At 45.9% G+C, this 17,538-nt stretch overlaps 1 protein-coding gene across 4 annotated transcripts in view; it reads right to left on the reverse strand.

Annotated features, from left to right (window-relative positions):
- Positions 1 to 4,152: 4,152 nt before the first annotated feature.
- Positions 4,153 to 17,538, reverse strand: part of SLC16A1 (solute carrier family 16 member 1) — a 31,677-nt gene continuing 18,291 nt past the window's right edge. For all 4 annotated transcript variants that reach the window (XM_026661037.2, XM_026661038.2, XM_024211369.1 and 1 more), the window contains 4 exons: positions 16,784 to 17,041; positions 9,384 to 9,527; positions 7,988 to 8,860; positions 4,153 to 7,169 (listed from right to left, as the gene is read on the reverse strand). In XM_026661037.2, the coding sequence (XP_026516822.1) occupies positions 6,856 to 7,169; positions 7,988 to 8,860; positions 9,384 to 9,527; positions 16,784 to 17,000 (1,548 nt within the window). In that variant the 5' untranslated portion in view covers positions 17,001 to 17,041 and the 3' untranslated portion in view covers positions 4,153 to 6,855. The remainder of the gene's footprint in view (positions 7,170 to 7,987; positions 8,861 to 9,383; positions 9,528 to 16,783; positions 17,042 to 17,538) is intronic.

A 17,538-nucleotide genomic window follows, 5' to 3' on the forward strand; every position in this document is an offset into this window, starting at 1 on the left:
AAACTTTCTAACTCAGGGTAGTTCAGCTCTGGAACAGGCTTCCAAGGGAGGCTGTGGTATCCCCTCACTAGAGGGGTTTAAGAACAGGTTTCACAAACAGCTGTCAGGAATGGTCTAGAGTTACTTGGTCCTGCCTCAGTGCAGGGGGCTGGGAGCCTCTCAAGGTCCCTTCCAGCCCCCGGTTTCTGATTCCATCCAGGTGTTTCTGTTAATAGTAAATTAGTCTGTTCTGCCTTTGAGCTCGGAGGAGCGATTCCCAGCCTGCACAGGCACACCCATCCTAACTCTGCTCCGGCTCACATGCTAAAAATAGCTGTGCAGCTTGGACTAGCCACCTGACTACGTACCCATCTGGCCCCCTGCATTCGTACTCATGTGGCTAGCCTGAACCGCCCTGTGCTACCCCAGCACCACTATTTTTATTGTGCGTGAGAATTGCACCTTCCAGACCTAGCCAAAGTGTAAGCGAAAGGCTCTCTGTTAAAGTAAAGCAACCTAGTGGAAGATACACACACACCCTCCCCCGTGTCTGCATACCTCACTGCACGAGTCCTAAAAACAACTGGTGCCAGAGGGCCCCAGCTCCGGCAGCAGAGAGCTGCCATTTCTCCAGCCAACCAGGCCTGCAAGCAGAAGAGGTGAAGGCAATATGAAAAGATGTGACCTTTGCTGCCTCTACCTCTTCAACCTCCCATCACCCAAGTTTAATCTGATATTTATTCAAGAAAAAAAATTTTATAATTAAAAAAAAATTCAGTTAAGCCCTGGGAAATCTTAAACCAAATAAAACCCCCCAAAGGGCTTAGAGGACACTGGCAGGGCTTTTCCTTGGCATGTTGCAGAAATGTGCCACAGCCATTTTTCAACTTCCTACAGTTCGAGTCACTGCTCACTACCGCTGATTAGGACCATATGCATAGGAGTGTCGCTGCAATGTGGGCCTACTGCTCGGGATGGTGCAGCACCACTGGCAATGCACCAATACCCAACACAAGCCATCAGTGAGTAACCCACTGGCGTCCACCGTACGAGCACCGGGCTGGTGGCTAAGCTACTGGAGGTTGAGGCATTTGTGCTTACTCAGTCAAAGGTGAGGGTGACGCTGCCAGCAATGCTCCCGTTCCAAGCTCTAATGCGGCTGCTAAAAACAGCGTAGGGATGAGCGCTGGCATTAAAGAAACTGCACAGGCAAAGACTTGCTAGAAGTCCAGCCCCTGCAGCCAGGAGGGCTAGAGTGTGCAGACTATTCATCATTAACTCTCTTTGATTTTATTAATAGCAGCCAGTGAGTATTCTGCCCAGCATAACTCCACTGCACCCCACCTATGCAAATGGGTGATACTTGTGGGCATTGGCAGCTTTTGTCTTTACTAAACTTCCCTGGCTCAACGCATCAGAGGTGAGAGAGGCAGGTACCCAATGGGTCTCAGTCCATCTCCCTCATCCCGTGCCAGCATGATGCTACGTTCAGTGTCGTTTTCTAATGGGTCAAGCCGGTGGGGTGTGTGGATGGTCCTCAGATGAAAGGGGGCAGTCTGCCTTTGTAGGCACATGACAGCATTTACACATTATCCCAGAAGGGGACAACTTCCTTGCTGAATGTTACTGCCTGATAACAGGGCAGTGAACCCATAGCACTGAGAATTAGACCTCCAGAGATTCCAAGACTGGAAGCCTTGATTGTGATGATCTAGTCTGACCTCCTGTACAGCCCAGGCCACAGAACTTCCCCACTATCATTCCAAGGGCAGAGCTTTTAGAGTAATAGCCAATCTCCACTTTCAAATGGTCAGTGATGGAGAATCCACCACCACGCTTGGCAAGTTGCTCCAATGGTTAATTACTCTCTTGGTTAAAAATTTACACCTTATTTCCCCCTCTGAATTTGTCCAGCTTCAGCTTGCAGCCCTGGGATCATGTTATCCTTTTCTCTGCTAGATTGAAGAGCCCATCATCAAATATTTGTTCCCCATGTAGATAGCTGTAGACTAATCGAGTCACTTCTTAACCTTCTCTTCGTGAAGCAAAATAGACGCAGCTCCTTGAGTCTACATGCATCTACACACGTTCCATCTTCAGTTTCTAGGCCAAAAATGTTTTAGGCCCTGGTACAGCAAAGCCCTTAAGCATGAGTAGCCCTATGGACTTTAAAGGGACTGCTGGTCATGCACAGGACCAAGCATGTGCACAAATGCTTTGCCTGACTAGGCCCTTATGCAGTGACTGACCTCTCGGTGGAAAAAAGCCTGGGAGAATGAGAACACAGGGAGCAGAAGCCAGTGCTGGGAAATGGGAGCAGAGGTAGCAGCAAGGCCTTATCCCACAAGGAAGTCCAAGAGCCCAATCTTTAGCTAAATATTAGATTTCCTGAAGTCTGAACAGTAAGTTACAGTAAGAGGCTCTCCACCCTCATCTGTCAAGAGCTCCTTAAAAATCATGGGCTCTCCCTTTCCTGCTAGAAGTAGGTTTTCACTGTGCTAACCTGTGCACATTCGCTATCCCACCATGCAGTCCTAGTGGATGCAAGGCACTGTAGTTTTACTGCTAGGTAAACCTAGGCAAGCTCCACCTCAAGCAGTGGGTGGTGCAATGCAGTGTTGACCTCACCAAGTCACCTCATGGAAAGAGCTACCGTGCGTCGTGTCCACTAGGATTCTACAGCGGGGTCGTTAACCTGCATTATCTTGTTGTTAAAAACCCCCACAACCTCCACCCCCAAGGTTTTTGGCAGTGAAGACACTGCCTAAGAGGCTCTAGTACTCATGGCACTGTGTAAGATTAAAGATACGGAAAACACACTGCTTTGGCCAAGACTGCAAGAGGGCACAGTGCAGCCATTTCACAGCTCCTACAACCAAGAGAAAAGCAGTGAAACCACAGCAAGCCCAGCACCAGTCTCGGGTAGCAACCAAGAGTTGTCACTATATGACTGGCTAGTGACCTAGTTCTAGGTGTTCACATCACCATGAGTGGCAACCTTGTGGAAAGGGCCAGGGACTGAAAGGGCCGTGGCAGGCAATTCCCCATAGAACTAGTCCCTCTAGGTCATGGCCGAGACTCACTGGTGGGGAAGATTGTCCAGCTGGGGACAGAACCTCGTCTCCAGGGGTCAATCTGGTACCTCATTGGTGTGAAATTTTTAGTGTTTCCAATTTACCTGGCAAGACTCCATTGTGCGGTCAATGGAAGAACAAACCAAGTGCAAGAATATGTAGCAGCTGGTAATTTGTCTGCTCGTATATACAAGAACAGCAACCACACCTTCAGTTCTTTAAGGTTACTTTATTGCAATGTGAACCATTGCAGACATACGGAATTTATAAACATACAATATCTTGGTTTTACAAGGTCATAGCTCAATACAGTACAATAAAATCCGTTTATACAAAATACTCTATTGGCTTTATAATGTTATTCTAGAGTATGAAAACACCCTGACCTGTTCCTTTTGTAGGTTTAGAATAGACTGCAATTAAAAAAAAAAAAACTCACTAAGTCAGCAGCCAAGGAAACAGGGCAGAGGACTTCACTGTTCATTATGTAATACTGTCCGGGGCTCCAAGTGACAAAGCTAAGGCCACCTGCTGTATGTTGTATATATGTAAAAAGTCTCAAAAAAATTAGTTTCAACTTTATACCTACTAGCCCTAGATCTGTATGAACTACCCTCACTATTGTTTGTCTGGCATCTTATGTTGTGCAAACTCAGTTCTTCAGCAAAGTTATAGCTTAAAAGTTTCTGGAATATGAAAATTGACCAGGTAAAACCTAGGAGGACAATGGAGAGAGGAAGCTCTAATAGAACTATGGAAGATTTCCCAGGATAGATTATGGAACCAGATGAGGTTTCGTTTCATCAAAAACCCCCATCCTTCAGCTGATTGAACATTCAGGGTTTTTGTTAAGAAATTCAGATATTTAGGCTTTTTCTTAAAACTTAAATTATATATTTTTAAAAGCCAAGACAAAATGAATGGCTTCTAAGGCCTTGTCTACACTACAGGGAAAAGTTGATCTAAGCTACGCAATTTGAATTACGTGAATAGCGTAACTCAAGTCAACGTAGCTTAGATCTACTTATCGTGGGGTCCACGCTACACTATGTCAATGGGAGACGCTCTCCCATCAACTCCCCCTACTCTTCTCAATCCAGTGGAGTACAGAAGTTGATGGGAGAGCGATCTGCGGTTGATTTAGCGGGTCTTCACTAGACCCGCTAAATCAACCATGCGCGCATCGATCCCCCAGTAAGCGTAGACAAGCCCTAAAAATCATCTCTAAAACCAAGTAAGACAGTGGCATCACTGTGTGCAGAGTTGCTGACCATCTGGGGCTACAATCTACCCACATACAAAAAAAAACAAAACCACCTTTCTGCAGTTGAGTAGACCTCTTTAAAAAAAAAAAGTATAAGGTGTGTGAACACACTCAGCCCTCATTGGAGCTACAGCAGTCAGTATCTGGAATGGAACACTCCCTTTAGTGTTTTTACTTTCCAATGAGCTTTGTGGGTCTAAGTTTTAAACGGAGTTTGCATCAGGGTGTGTTGTATTCTCCAGACACACAGAGAGAACTACAAGTCTTTGTTTTTGTTCTGCTTTGACTTAATCTCACAAGAAATGCAGCTCAGATGATCCCCAACATGCTTCTCTGTGAAATTAAGAAGTCTTGTCTCGCACCAGTAAGAGTTTAAAGTTAGTCAGCTTGTCATTTTAAAGAGATTTGAGCAAGAAATGCAGTTCACTTACTGTACCAACCACATTACAAACAAGAACACTTCTTCTGCCTTCCAAGGGAAGGACTGAAGTTCTATTTTTGTTGCTTATTCTCTGGCCACAGCCTTCCAGTGCTCACGGATTAGGTGAACTGCATTACACCACCACCTCTTACAGGCCAACCTGAAGAATCTGTAACTTCAAATATCCCACATGCTTCTCCCCCTAAAAACCTATCAAATACACACCAACTGGTACATCTCTAGAATGTGTTTATGAAACATTATACTAAAATACTTGACTAGGAAAAGAAAAAAAAATATCAACATTTGGTGGATGAATTATACAAAAGTTTATTAGAAAAAACCCCAAAACCTCAGTCTCTTACAGGATATCTGTTTAACATTTACTAAAACACAAGCACCAGGAGCCTATGGGTCACAGGCCATCTGCTTAACCCTCTTCACATAAGTTGTGATATTTACCAGTGCTAAAAAAATAAATATGTACAAACAGAAGACATCCTCCCCTTCCCCCTTTAAGGGTCTTTCATCTGAGTAGTTAGAAATTGCTTTAAATTCTCACTTAAACAGGAGCAAGTAGAGTTTTTTTTAAGGGGCAGTTACGCAGCTTTAGCTATTTTATCTCATGGGCGTATAAGAGTATGACTGTATTTAGCCCCATTTAGTGTGCAAAATATTAGGCCTCAGAGCACAGGACAATATGCCACATACTCAAGACCAGCTCCATACCAGTAAGGGAGCCAGCCATGCTCTGAAAACAGGAGAGGCTCTGAGAATATGTAACAGAACTGACACCCCCTTGCTAAAAGTCAACTCCATTCCCATGGAAGCATTTGGGAGTTCTGCTGTTGACTTCAAAAGGAGTGGGATCCATCCTAGAAGGCCAGCAAGCCTTTTGCAACATCTTGTTTGGAACAGAGCTCCATGAAGAGTAGAATGCTCGATTTTACTGAGGGGGTGCACAGTTGAAAGGAAACTTCAGGAAAGAAAAGCCACCTCTTAGGAAGCTCAGGGTCAGGGCTAGGGGAAGAGGAAGGGACATAGTAGTACTGACCCACACTGGTAGAGATGCTGATTTCCTAAATAAAGCAGCAGCGGAAGACTTCCAATTCCAAAGCCACACTCACTCAGTGATAGGATTGGAAAGACGGATGCACAGACCCGATACATACCAGCATTGATTCCTTTAGTTATGACTAAAGCAGGTTCCTAACTAAACATCTCAACCTTCTGCATTTGTACCCATTTGGTTTCATAGTGTTACTTTAAAGAGAGGCATCACAAAGACAGAGTTTGGAAATTTCTTTGCCTAGGAAAAGTGGGATGATCTAAACCTGAATCCTTCCTGCATCAGCAAGTGTCATTTATGAAAATGGGATGATCACAATAAAATGAGGCTTCACCCCAAAAGGAGTGGAGTGAAGATAGTTATTAATTTCAGTAATCAATTCCAACCCAAGTGTTTCATCCAAATTTAACTAAAGGGGGATGTTTAAAAAACTACAGTAGATAAAAATGTTTTCAAGAGGTGCTAGAAAAGCCTACAAATAGAGCCAGGTGGTGTCTGGCATCCAAAGGAGTTTGGATTTTGTCTTGTTTTATTTTAAGACCACCCCTCCCACTAACCCACCCCAAAAATATTCCAACTTCCACTAAGAGTCTGGCAGTTAAGAAGTATGTGAAGCAGTATTCATTTTAGACTTAGCATTGAAGCCGGTTGAGCCTCAAAATATCCAGTATCCTTTTTTATGGCTTTAAAAACAGACATACCCTAAGCAGATCACAAAACTAACTAAAACATGGTTTACAGAGTAGCGTTAAGGCTCTTCCAGAGTAGTCTAGAGATGGAAACTTTAAGGCACCTATTAGTACATTCATGTTACTGTTAAAAAAAAGCCAGAATATAAAAAAGTTTCCCACCCAAGTAAGAGGATATGGCACATTTAGCTGTTACCTCTGTTGAATCCAGATGGAAAAACAACTGAGAGCTTTGTTTAAAAATGAACACCTGGTTTATACACTTCTGATGACTGCTCACTACCAGCACAGCATTTTCCCCAGACACTATTTTAGAGGAACAGCACTTCCTCCAACCCTCCAGGATTAAAATCAGTCCCTCACATGCGACTCTCCTCCTCTTTTATGCCATCTTCTGTGTTTTTCTGCGATACGTTGGCCACATCATTGTTTGCCTCTTTTTGTTTCTCGGCCTCTTTGTGTTTCTCGACCTCTTTGTGTTTCTCGACCTCATCGATATTGGTTTCCTCCTCTCTCCCTTCCTTTCTCAGCTTGTCCTCTGCCTTCTGTTCTTTCTCCAGCAGCCGGTAGTTGATGCCCATTCCCACAAACAGGTAGATCCCAGAGACGATCAAGATGATTCCACATGACCAGTATGTGTATTTGTAGTCACCGTACATGTCATTGAGTTTACCTGATGGACCAGAGAGGACAACACATTATGTGGCTGACCATCTCCCATTATACAGCGGGAATCACGCTAAGCTAGCATGCATAAGCTCTCCCCAGATGTCTAACTCGTAATGTGTGTGCATGCATATGCATCTGGCCACAAGAACAAAATCTCTGCTTAAAAGCTTTGGTTTTTTAAAGCCTTATCTAAGTGTTAATCAAATGTAGTGCTGGTAGAATGGCAATGCACATGGCATTAAGCTCTAATCAATGTCAGCTTAAATTTTAAAAGCAAACCCACTAGGAAGAGGCTGTTCACGTAAGAGCCCCTTTTTTTGGCTAGTGTCAGTCTTTTTTTTTTTGTATGGTTTGGGTAGACCAGAAAATCCAGCTGTTTTCCAAAACTGCCTAGGAGCCCCCCAGAATTTCCTAGAAAACCTGCTTTTCGGGTGACATTTTTCAACCAGGGAATCCAAGCGGTCACTCTAGTCCCATCTCCCCAAGGTTAAAAACCAAAGTTTGCTTTGCTCTAGGGGAAAAACTCTGAGAAACTTCCCATGGACTCTGAACTTTCATGTAGAAAGCGTGTGGACACTCCCCTTGCAGGAAGACCCTCCCTACACTGGGATATAATCCACACACACTCTAGTATGTCTATAACCACTGGCCATTCCTGTTGGGAAGAGCCCTCCATGTGTGTTCTGGCTACCCTCATGCCTTTCTGCACTTCTGTGCCTTCAATTCTCAGCCTTCCCAGCAAGTGTCCTTTGGGAAGGAGCAGTAGTTGTTCCCTCCCCACCTTGGTATTCTCACCCCAGGAGGTACATAAACATACTCTACCTAGGAGAGGTGGTCCCAGGAGCACAGGGCAACATTCCACAATCGTCACCAGCCCGACGGCACTGGAGAACCTCTGAGCTCCAACCAAATCCATCAATGTTTCAAACAAGACAGAGCTGAGCCAGCCAAAGGCAAATCCAAAGAACCCAGCGTAGATGCAAAACCCAGCATAGGTGGTGGAAAAGGGTACCAGGAGGTGGCACACTCCATTATACACCACAGAGACAGCAAAGAAATATTGGATCCTCGGTCTGACCCACTTGGTGTTTGCCACCAGTCCCATGGAAGGCCTAGCCACCATGTCTACAAAGGCCAGAATGGAGAGCAGAAAGGCAGACGACTCATTACCAAACTCTTTACTCTTGCCATAATTGCTGAGGAAGACTAAGGGAGTGAACAGTCCAAAGAACATAATCACATTGCCGGACAGATAGAGCAAGAAGCCTCTGTGTGTAAACAGGGACAAATCCAAGAACTTGTTAATAGTCTGGTAAACTGTGAGCTTCTGCTTCTTCGTCTTTCCACCAATAAGGTCCACACAGGCATCGCCAGCTCCTTCATCCGCTTTCATAGCTGACTTCCCAGCTTCCTGCAATACTTCTTTTGTGACCTCTTTCTTCAGCTGATCTGGCTTGGGGCCTATAGGTCGCATCAGAGATCCAGCTACACAGCAGTTCAGCAAAAGGCCACCAAGAATTAAAAAACTCCCCCTCCAGCCAAATATACTGAAGAAAAACTGGTTCATGGGGGCCAGTGTAGACAAGAATACAGGGCTACCTGCCATAGCTAATCCATTGGCCAATGGACGTTTCTTATAGAAGTACTTGCCAATCATAGTCAAGGCTGGGTTCAAGTTAAATGCAAGCCCAAGACCTGGAAAATAAGAGAATACATGTGAGTTTAAAAATGAGAGATCGCTACACATCTGTAGCTTCTGGGATTAATGGATTGGATACTGGGCTGAGTTCGTCTCACATTATACTAAATTTAACTTGCGCTGACCTCAGAAGTTATGTAGGGAGTAACTAACGGCAGGATTTGGCCAGTTATTGCAGATTCTCAGTGATATAGGAAGAAAGTGCCAATTTTGCTAGTGAGCAAACTATTGGGTTTTATTTCTTTATTTATTTATTTTTAGAGCCAGAATGGAAGGAGTTCCAGAATACAAGAGATAATGAAGTTTACTAGTGTGAAACAAGTCTGATTTGAGATAGGATGGGGATGTCTAAGTACCAGAACATTATCTCCTTTGATACACACATCCTTCACTAAGGAGGATTTCAGATTCAGAGTGTGTATAGATATATAGCAATTTATATACTGACTTAGGACAAGGCTAAGCTGAACTTTTAGGATTCTAACCCTAAACATGAGGAGTCATGAAAAGACCACTCACCTCCCACAACCCCAACACAGAAGTAGAGCTCTTCCACAGTGTTACAAAAAGAGGCTGCGATCAAGCCACACCCGGACAGACAGCCCCCAGCCATCATTACTGGCCGACTGCCATACTTGTTCACCAGGATGCTGCTGATGGGACCTAGAAGAGATCAAAGGAGAGTTACCCAAAGGGGAGACATCTTTGGGTGGTATGCATGCATTACAAAGCAGATGGACACTAATAGGACTGCATAGAGGTTTAGCTTCAGGAGTCAGTGAAAGCTGGGCATTGTATGATCAAGATGAGCATTAGCCATTCCTCTTATGTCAAGAGGAGGGGGGGGCGGTATAGAAGCGCAGGAGAGCGAGGTGGATGACATACGACCATGTTGGGTTAAGTGCTCGGACATCTCACTCCAGAGCACGATGTTCCAGGTGGTTTAGAATCCAGACTGCAACAGTTCACAGTGGAACATTGCGCTGGCTCCCCTGCAAGAGTCTGTCCACTCTGCTCTTTGCAGAGTTTGAGGAAGTTTGTAAGTCCATAGGGTTGCAGAGAGCCTCACAAATATGAACTGATGCAGTTCTGCCTCCCCAGGTTTATAGAGACACAAGGGGGCAGATTAAGCCCTGGTGTAACTCCAGGGAATTCAGTGGTGTTATACCACAGATTAATTTGTCCCGATAGCTCTGAGACACAAGATCTGGTCTCACCCATCCCTTCCAAGGCAGTGTGGCCTAGTGGATAAGGCACTACACTGGAACTCAGAACTCCTGGGATCTATTCCTGCCTCTAGCCAGCTGGGTGACCTTGGATGAGTCCCTTCCCCTTCCTGTGCCTCAGGCTCCTCATCTATAAAACAGGGACGGTACCATGCTGACTCCCTTGGAAAGCACTGAGAGCTCATGATGCAAAGCACTATATAGGAGCTAGTTATTTTTATTATTCTCTGAACCCTAATGCAAACTCTAGCTATTCTGCAACCCACCACACATCTCTCAACACATGAACACCCCTGAATATGCTGTGTGCAACAAGCTGGTCATTTCCCCCCCCCCCCTCAGGAGGGGGTTATGATATACAGAAAGGACATTTTCAAAAGCCTGCATGTTGGGTAAGATTCTCTAGTAAGAACTTTTAGATGTGGTTGGTACCAAAATATCAAGTGCACCTGGGGGCAGAAAGGGGGAGATTTGAAGGGATTTTGTAAAATGCTTTAGTGAGTCAGAACAGAAAGAAGAACAGTGCTCAAGTGAGACTGGAGTTTAAACTGAGTCAATGTTGGTTTTGGGGTTTTTTGTTGTTTTAAAAAGTTTCCCTTTGCTTCAGCTACAGAAGCCTGATGGAAACCTGAACGTTTGAGTCAAGCCATCCCACCACTGTGAAACCATGATCTTTTTTGTTAGATCCTGCTCCTTATTTTCTACTGGAATGCTATACATAAAAAGCCAGTCACATGGAAATCTTGTCTGCATGCATGTTACCAATCTAGAGAAAGGAAAAAGCAGGATGGTCCCAAAACTAAGTGTTTTTTTCCAAGTTTTCAAGAGTCATCAGTTACTCTTGAAAGCCTTCGACCAACTGACATCTGAATCAGTCTATGATGCTGGCTGTGGCCACCTCCGCCAGACTAGCATAGCTTCTGAAACATCAGCATGATTCATCTCCTGCACTAGCTAGTCACACTAGCTCAGAGTACGGTCTTCCTCTACAGCAGCGTGACATGTGCTCCTTTATATCCCAGGAGAAACCTTTTAAACTTGTACATACTCGACTCCTCTGGCTTGGAGGGCAGGACAAGAAAAAAAATCTCCTCCCCCCCCTTTATACCCAAAGAAAATAGTAACATGAACTTTCATTATAGCTACTCATGAAAAGAAGCAAGGGACAGGGGGAGTGGGGATGGAGAGCAGTTGTAAAGAAACTTTCCCACAGCTACTTGGAAACAAGAGAGCTTGTGTTTATTTGTGCTGCATGTGATGCTGTCCACTCTTTGGGGATATTTCTGTCCTGAAGATCAGACCGCAGTTTTCCAAACTGGGATATGTGGGTCTATCCGGTTTGCAACCATCCAAAATTTGATCGATCATTTATATTGTGGTGACACCTAAAGGAGTCAGCCAGCTCAGGGCCCTACTATGCCAGGAACTGTGAAATACATGGTAAGCAAGCATCCCTGCCCCCAAAGGGCTTACAGATCAGGAGTAACATGTGGAGGAAACACAGAAGCAAGTGGGAGAGCACAGACAGGGTAACAAAAATAACAGGATGTTTAGCACATACTAGCTGTGTGCTGAATGGACAGCCAGGGAGTAGCCACAGCTCCAAAGCCCCTCCAGCAGAAACGTTTCACGTGCAGGGGAGGAATTTTTGTTCATTTGTTATTTTAATTACTCCTCCAATGTTTGAGAAGTCAGATTGCCGTGTGCACCCACAGTTTAAAACGCTTCATTACAAGAAATCCTAATCCAAAGTAAACAGTGATCAGATAAAGTGGTGCATGCTCTACAGACACTAAAATGTATTTAAATAAACTGAATGAGCACCCATCGAACATTAACAGATCTGGTTTCACCATTAACAGACAGCAAGGTCAACATGTTATTCCCGGCTACTCAGATGTGGCTTGTCCTTTTCACCTCTAGTTGAGCAGAACCTAGAAAATGTTTGAAGAGGATCCGGTGGCAGTGTCAGCAACCTGGCTTCCTATGTGGAGCCAAGGCACTCCGAAATCCCAGCAGGATTCCAAGTGGCCTACATCCTCCGTCACATGCAGTGCCCATGAAGATACTTCCCAGCAGGCACAGAGCCCTGACCAGTCTCTGTAAGTAACCTCTGCAATTGGAGTTGATCAACAAACTGAGCCAAGTGCGAATCCATAAGGACTGACTCTTCCTTTTCACATCTGCAGCACTGCATCCAGAGGCTGTGACACTCCCTCCCTCCCTCCCCCACTCAACGTGTAGGACACACCAGGAGCTTAGCAAAGTTTGAAAGATTTGCCCATTGAACGTGAAACCACTCCCTGATGTCCCTGGAGCAGATCCCAAGGACAGCACTGCAAACTACCCTGCCCCCTAATTACATACCAGGGAATAGTAGGACCAAAGGCCTGCTGATATATTGTCAGGGAGCAGTACGTTAAGCTTGGCTTCATGACGTCAGCTCTTACTGTGGCAAAAAGCAATGCTCATGTCAAGTTGGGCCCAAAATTTAGGCTTCATAAAAAACCCAAAACTGCTCAGGGCAAGAGCCAGATCCAAAGTGCTCTGTGCTGGATGCGACACTCGGCCATGCTTAAGTATCCTCACAAGCACCCTTCCCCATTCCAACGGGAAGGGGATTTTTGGTTTTGATTAAACAAAAGCTCAGATTGTGGCAGCGCTGTAGCACACACCTTTAAAACTGGCCAGAAACTTTATTAACAAAATACCGGCTGACAATAAAAATAGACTAGTGTTGAGAAAAGAGCAGAAAGTGAAATTAAAATGTATTTTTCCTAATTTTATTAGTAACTGAGACAAGGACATTTCAAATTATTAACTTGTGTCCCTTTAACTCACTTGGACCAAAATCAAAGCAGCGAACACAAACCAGCATCTGAACCCAAGTGCCCTCCATAGCACAGGCCCAACTATCCTCTGACCATGGACTTCAGCTGCGTCACAACAGTGTCAAACTAGCAAGAGTTCAGAATTAGGCCTTGCTTTGCTGCTGCCCATTCGCCTCTTATTCTGGGGAAAGCTAGACCAATTCCCGGTGTCCCTTGGTCAATCTGGCAGCTTTCACCAGAATAAAGCATCCTTTAGACATTATGAAGAAAATTGAGTTCCTTCAAGAATGTGCTTTTCAGGATCCAAATGAGTCTGGGAGGAACAGACCATGCATTGTAGCTGCTCAACAAAGGCTCAGCCAAGCAGAGTTTAGTATTCTTGCTGGTTCTCTGCAGATTTGTGAAAAAGCATGCAGAGCAGTAGTACAGTCTGTCTGGGGTGGGGGCAGGGTGAGGAGCTGCCTTTGCGAACGTCACACACACCCCGAACTTCCTCCAAAGAGATACTAAAGCAGATTTTGTATGCAAACCACCTCTCATTCCAGGAAGTAGAGTTAGTCAGAAGTCCTAAGGTTATAAGAAAAGAGTTATTTGGGGAAAGGGGTGGGACTGATGTCACATCTGGTGACTAACGCTTAACTCTTTGCCACACAGTTTATTATTTACTTAACTCTCTTTACAAGCTCTTGGTCCATACTGTAAGAGCTGTGGAAAGCCTGAAGCCAGTAATGCGGTGGTTGTGTGTACTTGTGCCACCCCTAAGTCAAACACCAAAGCTATTACAGAGGAGCATTCCTGCTCTAGAAAGTTATAGACAGTTTCAAACTCGGGCCATAGCGCAAAACAGCACTTAGGTCACATACACATTAACAAACCAGTTTGCAGGACCAGGCACTGGTGAGCTCAGGGCCGGCTCTAGGCTTTTTGCCGCCCTAAGCAAAAAAAAAAAAAAAAAAAAACCACTTTGGCTGCCCCCCCTCACCCCCAGCCCTGGCTCCCGTGCCCCGCCCCGGTCTCTCCCCCCGTCTCCCCCCCCCCGCCCCAGCCCTGGGCTCTCCTCTTCCCCCCCGGCACACCTTGCCGCCCCAGCCCTGGGCTCCCCCACACCAGTGCTGACTTGGCCCACTCCCCCCTCGCCTCCAGGCAGTCCAGCACTGGCAGGGTCGGGGTAAGCAGTGGGGCTTCTGGGCCGTGCCTCAGCCCAGGGTCCCTCCAGCCAGGGCTCCCGCCTCCAGGACCGGCTGAGACCCAGGAGGGCACAGCTGGGGGACCGCCCCGGCAGGGGCCTGAGGAGCTGGGGCAGGGCAGCTCCAGAGAGCGGGACAGGCCTGCATGGCAGCGCCCTGCCCTCTATAGCCCCACTGCTGCTTCTGGCCGCCCTACCACAGTCCCTGGGCCGCTCAGGCTGATTCACCCAGCTCCGGCTGCAGCGCTGAGGGGCGGCCACCCTGCAACACCTGCAGGCAGCTCCATGTGCCCCGTGGGGCGGCCCCCAGCCCAAGTGTCCCCTGCTCAGAGCCTGCCCGGCCCAGCCACAAGGTGCGGTGCTGCTCCCCCGCAGCACGAACCGCAGCAGCCCCAGGGCGCCCCCCGTGCAGCTGCTGCCAGGGCCGGCTCTAGGCTTTTGCCGCTGGAAGAAGAAAAAAAAAAGATGGCCAGAATGCCGCCATGCCGCCCCAAGCACGTGCTTGGTTTGCTGGTGCCTAGAGCCAGCCCTGGATGAGCTGTTGGGATTTTAAGACCTTTGCAGCCATCATTGTGAAGGAGCAACCCTAAGGCCTGGCAATTGAGGGAGGGAGGCAAATCACTTTAGAAAAAAATTAAGCAGCTTTTCGTTCCAAGAGCAGGTGACTGGTTCCATCTTGCCATGTCTCTTTTAGCCATTACTGAACCTTCTGCATATAGGCTCCCAAGAGCATTCGAGAGAACACATTCTCAGGACCACCAGAGACAGACAGGGAATGGCCTAGATCAGGTCTCATTAAGTCAGTTACAATTTACAAGCTTGTTATAACATGGAGGCAGGGAAATGTGCCGATTGCCTCACTAGCTGAGCTAGGACAAAGCAGGGACTGTTCCCCCAAGGAAAAGCCTCATGCCCAGCTCCTGCCGCCAGCTGCTTTTGATGCACAAATGCAAATATGTGTCAGGCGGTTTGCCAGTTTGGGATAGCCGCAGCACCACAATCGCCAATATTCAGAGCTGCCTCCAGGGTGGACACTATGGCTGTCACAGTGGGAGCTTCTTTTAGCCACAGTTTACCACGCACATTCACAGGCTGCTACAGAATATTGGGGAAGCGAGGACGGGGGTAAGAGCCCACCACCCCCATGTGATCAGAAGTTACCTATTTTAAGGAAAGCAACGTAAGATTGGAGGTGGTTTGGAGTCTTGCCCCCATCTGTCCAAACCCCCAGGATGTGGAAGAAGGGGGCTTCAGCAGCATTTAAAAAAAAAAAAAAAAGTAACTGTTTACCTTGTCCTATTGTTTCCTATACTTTTGGTCCTTGCTGCCATCTTTCTGCTCTTAAAAGGAGTTTGAGACAATTCTTTTCGGTAGGTTTGCAAAATGCCCTTGCTAAAGTTAGCCCAGGCAACTAGGACTCGCTTTGACCAGGTCAGATTTCTCAGCACTAGAAGTGAGAAACAGACCAAAAAGAAAAATGTTACAGGAAGAGCAGGTGTTGTGCTCATGTTCGGGCCAGATCCTCAGCTGGTACAAATTCATAGACAAGTCCAAAAGGGAACACTGATCGTCTGGTCTGACCTCCTGTAGCGCACAGGCCTTAGAACCTCCCCAAATTCTTGTTTGAACTAGAGCCTCTCTCTTGGAATCTTGATTTAAAAGTTGTCAATAGACTACAACCCTTGGTAAATTGTTCCAGTGGTTAATTACCCTAATTATTAAATATCTGAATTTGCCTAGCTTTTTCTTCCGGCCATTGGATCTTGTTATACCATTGTCTGCTAGACTGAAGAGACCCATTATCAAATCTCTGTTCCTCACGCAGGTACTTACAGACTGAGCAAGTCAATCCTTAACCCTCTCTTTGTTAAGTTAGGCTCTAGGAGCTCAATCGATTTATCACCGTAAGGCAGGTTTTCCAATCTTTTAATCATTCTCATGCCCGTTCTCTGAACCCTGTTCAGTTAACAAATATCCTTCTTGTACAGTGAACATCAGAACTGGACAGACTATTCCTGTAGGGGGGTCACACCAGTGCCAAATAAAGAGGTAAAAACCTCCCTACTCGTACTCAAGATTCCAATTTATACATCCCAGGATCACATTAGCCCTTTCGGCCACAGTGGCACCGTGGGAGCTGATGTTCCGCTATTATCCACCATGACCCCCCAAATCCTCGTCTGCATTCTTTGTTCCTAGATCTATCACTTTACCTTTGGCCACACCACAGTGTGTACTTCTATTGATTTGCTGTGTTTAGAATCAGCTCTGCAAGCTGTAATTTCTTTCATCTACGCGACAACTTTCTGTAGGGACTCCTGCATTGACCGTAGCATCATACGCTGGTCTTCCAGTAGACGTTCGGAGCAGACAAAACGTCACAGCTATATTCTAACGAGGGCAAGTGCAGAATTACGCAAGTCCTAATTCCTTGGAAAGATTTTACTTATAGCTTTGCAGAGGAGCAGGACAGATTAACCTCATTTTCACACTTTGGGCATTAAATAAAGTTTATGCCAAACTTCTCTAAACAAACCCGTTTAGAAAATTTCACCCAAATGGGAAACAAAGTCAGTTCCTATTAGTGTTTTGAAGAAAGGCAATACAATAGGAGACCATTAAATCAGACACAGAACTAACAATCACCTCCCTTTTGTCTCTAGTCTGCTTGCTTACCTCCTGCGTACATAACAGCCAGCATGATGGAGGAGATCCAGGAGACTTTGCTGCTAGATGCATCGAAGATGGCTTCAATCTCTTTGAAAAACACAGTAATTGATTTGGGAAATGCATAGGAGAAGCCAATGGAGATGAAGGCTCCGACGACCACAGCCCATCCCCATCCTCCTTCTGGTGGGGTGTATCCCTGAGGGCCTCCAATTGCTGGCGGCATCTTGAGTGAAGTTGGTGGCAATTAAGCTGGGTTTCTAAGATCTGCAGAGAACACAGAGACGTCAGCACTTAGTAAAGAATACAACAGCATTTTACTCTAGAGTCCTTAGGAGGAAGCAGGTCCCTGGATCTGTCCAACTGTTGCCCTTCTTGGCTTCCTCCAACACACAGAAGAATTCCCCAGTGATGGATCAGAATTAGATGCAACACTCATGTGAAACTCAGAAGTTGTTTAAGGAAGTTAGAATGGGGGCAAGGAGGTTACCTGAGGGATTCAACAAGAATCAAGACCACCACCCATTTAAAATAATAAAAGGCAAATATTTTCAAGAGTGACTAAAGATTCCAGGTGCCTTGCTTTTTAGATTCCCAACCTGACACACCTTGAACAGAGCAGATTTTTAGAGGGTGGGTGCCCAGCACATTCAGAAATTCAGGCTCCTGAAAGGTGTCTCAAGACAGTCACTCAAAAGACGCTTTTGAAGGGCTTTGCCATAAGATATTTATAAGCAGTGAATTAAAAGCATAGATAACCCTTT

The sequence above is a fragment of the Terrapene carolina genome, unplaced genomic scaffold (assembly GCF_002925995.2).
Source record: "Terrapene carolina triunguis isolate 2854851 unplaced genomic scaffold, T_m_triunguis-2.0 Scaffold926, whole genome shotgun sequence".
In the NCBI taxonomy this organism is placed as follows: Eukaryota; Metazoa; Chordata; order Testudines; family Emydidae; genus Terrapene; species Terrapene triunguis.